The following is a 6,496-nucleotide window of genomic DNA, read 5'->3' as shown; positions in this document are numbered from 1 at the left end:
GAGAAGGGATGTTTTTCAAAGGGATCTCATCAACGATGATGGTGACACAATGATTTTACACTTTACCTAGATTCCAGCCTCTGGATGGGTAAGAGCCCTACATTTTGCCTACCTGTCCTTGTTGATGAATATGAATGACTATAATGGAATTTTCCTATCTACTGAGCCAGGATATGTGCTCATGTGTCTTCTTTCTTTGATGTGTGAGTGCTCTTTCCTTTGGCAGAGGCCAGCACCATCTTTTTTGTAGGTGGTCTCTCGCCGGTAGTTTGGTACCTATCTTCGAGAGGTATGGTAATAACCAATATCCCTACAGTAGCGCTCATGCTTATTCCTTATGAATGCCTACATGGACGCAACAGGGTGTGGGACTTGCGAGCTCATGTTGGAGAATAAGGTTCAGTGCACTCTCTCTCTCTCTCTCTCTCTGTGTGTGTGTGTGCGCGCGCGCATGCGAGTAGATATCCATACTCTGCAACATGCTAGAGGTGTGGTAGGGTAAGCGGTTGTTGCTGAGAAGCTTGCGGATGTTTCGACTGAGATTGTTGACCCTTATGTACTAACTGTGTCGGACACCACCCATCATTATTGCTATTGTTGTCATGGTCCATCAAGGTGGATATTGTTGGTAGAGAAGCAAAGCATAATATTGTTTTTCTTGCCATGTCAGTCTTACAAGTTCGATGCCAACATGTTAACTTATTAAAAATTGTTGAACCGGTATATTATGTTCCTGACCAATTGTTATAAGTTGCATTTAAGTTGTTGCTTTACATAATCAACACTTTCTTCTTGTATTTACTTTCGCTTTAAATTAATTGAAATTCTAGTTTTGCTATAAGTCAAACTTTTTTTGCGGGAGATACCATAAGTCAAACTTGTTTAGGTTTGACTAACCAATCAAAAAGTTGGGTTAAAATCTACAACCCCAAATCTGCATAGCGTAAAAATATATTTTATGATTTTTTTTGTGAGACTAATTAGTGTTTTTAAATGTTAATATTTATTTACGAGCTTGATCAAACTTAAAAAGGTTTGACTTGGAACAGAATTGAAACTTCGATTAAATTGACGAGGCCGAACAAACAACAACATTTTGTACACAAAAACACGGGGGGGAAACCTCCAAAGTCCAAACTCTCCACAACCATGTCCGTCGGCGCCGCCGACTGGCTCCCGGCCGCGACCGTCATGGCGTCCGGCCGGCCGGTGCTGTCCGCCGGCGAGATCGAGCGGCACCTGCTTCCGCTCGTCGACCTGGAGCCCGAGGAGAACCCCCGCCTCGCGCCCCTCCGTGGTTGCCTCCTCGTGCTCACCTCCCACCGGCTCGTCTTCCTCCACGAGGCCTCCCTCTCCGCCCGCGCCCTCCCGCTCGCGTCCATCATCCACACCTACCCGCCCCACCGCAGGCACAACCACAGCCCACTCCGCTCCCTCTTCTCCTCCTCGTCCTCCTCGTCGTCGTCGCATCACCCGCGCATCCGCATCCAGATCTCCCTGCCCCTGTCGCGGTCGGAGGTCGTCGCCGTCGTCGTCACCTGCAAGGCGGACGTGGATGTGTTCTACGGGAGGCTGCTCGAGGTCATCCGCACGAGGGCCTGGGAGGCGACCGCCTCGGCTGCTCCGGCCAGTGGCGCCCCGGTGGCTGAGGGAGCCGCCCCAGCCGAGGAGGATCTGGCGATCAGGATGCCCGTGGTTGGAGTGGCGGGGATACTGCGGAAGGAGCAGGAGACGTGGGAGAGCGCGGGGCAGAACTTGCAGGATGCCTTCCAGGATCTCAATGCCCTCATGGTTCGTTCCTCTTTCCTGGTTCATGCTTCAGATGGTGTTATCATTTATAGAGTTTATGACGGAGTACAAGCATCTGAGATTGGATGACAGGCTCTAAATTGCAATGAACCGGTCGTAATTTTGTGAAACATTCTTCCTACACAGAGCAAAGCCAAGGAAATGATGGAGCTGGCAGAGAAAATGAGGCAAAAGCTATTGACGAACTCATCTGCTCAATCGAATTCTAATGACGAAGAGATGGGTTCTAAGCAAGACTTGCAGGATTTGCTATTGAGCGTAGGCATCGTGTCTCCTGTGACAAAGGAAACTGCTGGTGCTTTGTACCATCAGCAGCTTTCACGACAGGTAATTCGTGCTTGTTCATGGTTTTCCAGAACTTGTGGTGGAAAATCTCACTTAGTGTGCAGCTGAATTGCAATGCAAATAATAATGCATGTATTTGGAAAATCATATGCCAATTGCTAAATGTTTACCTGGGGGCTTTATCACCAAATAACGCAAGCACGGAGTAATTTCCGGTATAAAATGTCTGCGCTGGATGGAAACAGCCATCTTCCTTGCCTTTTACTATACCCATATTGAATAATACTTGCTGGTCATTTGTGTGCTTCCATATTTTCATTCTGCCTATGCATGAACTTGATCAAATTTGGACCCCTTCTAGACCTTGTTTAGCTAGTTGGGTAATAGCTTTCAGTTAACCTGGGCCGATGTTCGATCACCTTTCAGTTCCCTTCAAGCTAGTGAAACAATCCCTCCGAGAAAAACAAAACCTGCCCTGTGTTTGGCGGGGCTAGGGGTTCTTCCCATCCATTAAAGATACAGGGAAAACCTCTTACATCTTTCTTGCATATTCAGTTGGTAGCAACACAGAAACTGTTCACGCCTTCATAGTTTTCTTCTAGTTTGAAAGCTGTTTTGTTTTCATTTTCAGATTTTTCTTCTGTTACGCCACATACTAAGAAATAGACTTACTGAGCCTTCTTTTATCCTCTTCATAATCAGCTGGCTGACTTTGTAAGAGTACCAGTTGAGAGAGCAGGTGGTATGATGGCACTAGTCGATGTCTACTGTCTCTTCAACCGTGCTAGGGGAACAGGTCTGTGCTTTTGCTGATGAATATCTGTACGAAATTCCCTTGTCACTTGCGTTCTGAAATTGATTTTTTGTTTGTTCTAGAGTTGATCTCACCAGAGGATCTTTTGCAAGCTTGCTCCCTTTGGGAGAAATTTGATGTGTATGTATATCATTTTCTTGATATAATTGCTGAAGCCTTTAATTGTCAAAATATACAAATCCAAGATGATATAAAAACAAGAGTAATCTAATCCCTAGATATGGTTTTGTAAAAACAGAGAATTTATCTTTTCAGCTGGTTTGTTGCCAGCCATTGATTATGGTTTTGATGTTTTGCTTATAGATGTTGATTTGTAATAAGCAGCCCAGTAATGCTCCGGAAATTTGATAGTGGAGTGAAGGTCATCCAGACCAAGACGCATAGTGATGATGAGGTATGCCGTGGCAATGATAAGTCCAAATGTCATTTATATTCATATCATAACGCTGCATGACATATAGCAGCCATACAAATACTGTGCCTTGATTTTCTCTCTTGACCTGGCAAATCTGATTCCTGCACAAATCATAGTTTTAACCAAAAGTATGAAATGAATGACTGGTTCTGGTTAATTGTTGTTAGTGTGTATCCACATGTTTCCATGCACTTGTTGACTTGTCGCCACTTGCGTTGCACCTACCATCTTTAGTAGTAGCATAATCACATACTGATCTCCCCCCGATAAAAACAGGTATTTGCAAGAATATCATCACTCGCGCAAAAGCCGGACGCTCTTCTGAAAGGAATAAGCCCCAGCGACGCTGCATTTACACTGGGGATTGCACCAGCTTTAGCAAAGGAGCATCTTCTAAATGCAGAAAACAAAGGTGTCCTGCAGTTGCTCCTTTCAAGTATTGGCAAGACATGTATTTAGTTCCATACTGAATGAACTAACCAATATAAAAAATATTCTCAGGTCTCCTCTGCAGGGATGTCAGTCCAGATGGGTTCCGTTTCTACATCAATTTGTTTAACGAGATTGATCTCCAGAATATTCATTTGTGAGTAGATCGCTCCCCTGCCTCACCCTCAAGTTCTTTTTTATTGAAGGAGTTTATAGTTAGTATTCCTAGGTTTTCCCATGTTATTTTCGAAGCATGCACTATATTGTAAGAAAATGGTATGCGCTTTACTGACTCTGTGTTTTCCAGGCCAAAAACTCATGGACTATACCACACCTGGATCTCTGTGGCAACGGCAGCACATTGACACAGTTTTGGTAGAGGTGGAGTTCAGCTGATTGAATGTTGATGTGACTATTTTGCCTGAATACTCCCCTGTGTTGTATCTCATCTAATTCATCTGTAAAGTAATATAACAGTGTTTATAGATCACTAAAGTAGTGATCTAAACGCTCTTATATTACTTTACGGAGGAAGTACAAATTACGAGACATAACGTTTTCATCATTTGGTTGATAAATGACTTGTGGTGTGCTGTATATGTAAGTTGAGTTGAGGATTTTGGATGGTTTTTACCGAGCCACAAAGAGTTTCAACAAAGGCACGTAAAGGGGGGCAACATTTTTCTTTGCCAGTCATTATGTACTGCAAAGTTGGGAGTTAATATATCCTGATACAAGCTACTGCAGAAAGCGGTTCTCTGTTTTGGCATCGTATCAAATGTACCATTGTATCCTATTTAGACCGAGCATATGAACAGCATCCAAATACTTCAGCATCTTGTGTTGTACGACAGCACAAGATGCTCATCCGCTGATCCACCTCCCAGCTATCATCGCGTCGCTCCCAAATTTCCTGTGCCGCACGTGAGGTTCACCGCACGTGCTTGGCCTTCATATTTCTAAATCGATTTTTGCCGGCCATTTTCCCTGACGACACTGCTTAGGTGCTCTACCGTCTGTGAGATATGAGCATTTTTTTTGTGGGTAACGAGTATTGGCAACGTTGGAAAACAACCACTATTTTTCACCAACTGTTTTTTTTAGCGCAAGGTCCTCACTGATTTCCAGCTAGGGTAGAAAGGACTGGGCCCTTGGGAGAGCAATCCAATTCAGAGAAAGCAGGCATGCGGATGAAACACATTGATTGTATATAATCGCTTCTTTACCATCACGAAAACGCATAACGTCTGAGCATTACATGGCGAGCAAAGATCCAAATAGACGTACCGTACGTCCATACTAAAAAAATTTGATTTAATGCCAAAAAAGGCACTTGCTAATTAAAATTATCAATATGTTAATAAATGTTACAGCAGTACTTGTAGTAGTACTAGTAGTAATATTTTGATTGGGAGCTCTACTCTACTCGGTGGTATCATCATCAGGCTTTGGCTCTCTGTCGCTCGCATCAATAGCGTTTTCACCTGTTCCGTCGCCGTCGGGGCTTTCTTCTTGTTTCTTTTCAGGCTCGGCAAAATCGGAAAGATAGTAGTATCCCAGAAACACATAGCCAAAGAGAATACCATTGCTCCATCTTGCTCTGACGTAAGAGCGCCTGCATGCATGCGTGCATGTTGGTCGTCAGAGGCCAAAGATTAAAGGGTGCCCAAGATTAAAACTATGAACACACTCGAGGGAGCCGTAAAACTATATATGAGCATGCAAAATGGAAGATTGTGTTTAAGGTTTATTTGAGAACAATATATACCAAAGGCGGTCATGGTGTTTAGGCTCAACTTGCACAGAAAGCATCCATAGCAGCCGCCTGTTCTGCACGTTCTCCGTGCTGAGAGACAGGTACACGTTTCTCCATCGCAGCTCAGAGAGGAGAGCGTACAGCTCCTCTTTCGCGTGCTGGGTTCGCCTTATCAGCTCATCGTCAGGTCCTGCAGCAGACTGAATTTGCATACGAAACAAAAATTAATGACCGCTGGTTCGATATGCATACGAAACTAACTAAATATGATTTTGATCATAAAATTTGGAGCGACTATACGTAAAGCTGCCTAAAACAAAAATTCGTGTGTATCCTCGTCATGTGATGGGCACACCAACTCGAGTAATGCATGCATCAACCCGCCACAACATATATGCATGCATGGATTATATGCATGTAAGGGGGTGGCACGTGCACGTACAGTAGCCATTGGAGTGAATTGCAGAAAACCACCACATTTCAACTTAGGTTTGTAGGAAACACCCTTCTACGTTTTTGGTGCAGAAAACACTGATTTTTTTTCTAATCTTTTGCAGAAAGCACCAAACCTCTTGTTCGGGCAGTTTAAGCACTATTATGACAGATGGGACCCTGTCTTGTCGACGTGGCTCACGGCCGCGAGCTGACGCCGTCTAACGGTGCTACAGTGCCCGCCGGTGCCCCCGCTAGGTCAAGAGACCAGATCGAATCGACACCTCTCCCGCATCTGAAATTTTCCCCACCATCCCCGCGACGGCGCGCTCTCCTCTATCTCTGTCTCATTCATGGCAACGGCGAGCCCGGACGCCGGCGGCGGAGTGGATGGCGGAGGTGGCGACGCCGCAGGAGGGTTGTTTGGCGGCGAAGATCCAAAGCCACCCGAGGAGGTCTGCGGTAGCTCTAACCCTAGCCAGGGCCCGCGGAGCAGACCACCGTCCCCGTCGCTGGAGTACCGCGCCGCCGGCGCTCTGGCCCGTGCTGTGCAGGC

At 45.3% G+C, this 6,496-nt stretch overlaps 1 protein-coding gene across 1 annotated transcript; it reads left to right on the top strand.

Moving 5' to 3' along the window:
• The first annotated feature begins 1,118 nt into the window (after nucleotides 1–1,118).
• Nucleotides 1,119–4,502, top strand: LOC125543046 (vacuolar protein sorting-associated protein 36-like). The gene is made up of 8 exons (XM_048706289.1): nucleotides 1,119–1,791; nucleotides 1,936–2,136; nucleotides 2,797–2,890; nucleotides 2,971–3,028; nucleotides 3,233–3,302; nucleotides 3,600–3,735; nucleotides 3,825–3,909; nucleotides 4,060–4,502. The coding sequence occupies exons 1-8, from the start codon at nucleotides 1,150–1,152 to the stop codon at nucleotides 4,115–4,117; spliced, it is 1,344 nt and encodes a 447-aa protein (XP_048562246.1). The 5' UTR covers nucleotides 1,119–1,149; the 3' UTR covers nucleotides 4,118–4,502.
• Nucleotides 4,503–6,496: the final 1,994 nt, after the last annotated feature.

Source organism: Triticum urartu, chromosome 3, assembly GCF_003073215.2.
Source record: "Triticum urartu cultivar G1812 chromosome 3, Tu2.1, whole genome shotgun sequence".
Taxonomy (NCBI): domain Eukaryota; kingdom Viridiplantae; phylum Streptophyta; class Magnoliopsida; order Poales; family Poaceae; genus Triticum; species Triticum urartu.
The sequence above is the reverse complement of the archived record's forward strand: the minus strand, read 5'-3'. Positions and strand labels throughout refer to the sequence as shown.

Bases quoted from the DNA above. Each gene is read 5' to 3' on its own strand.
- LOC125543046 (XM_048706289.1), top strand. From the start codon at position 1,150: ATGTCCGTCGGCGCCGCCGACTGGCTCCCGGCCGCGACCGTCATGGCG. The intron at 1,792-1,935 runs GTTCGTTCCTCT...CTTCCTACACAG, and splicing joins AGGATCTCAATGCCCTCATG to AGCAAAGCCAAGGAAATGAT. The intron at 3,910-4,059 runs GTGAGTAGATCG...TGTGTTTTCCAG, and splicing joins GATCTCCAGAATATTCATTT to GCCAAAAACTCATGGACTAT.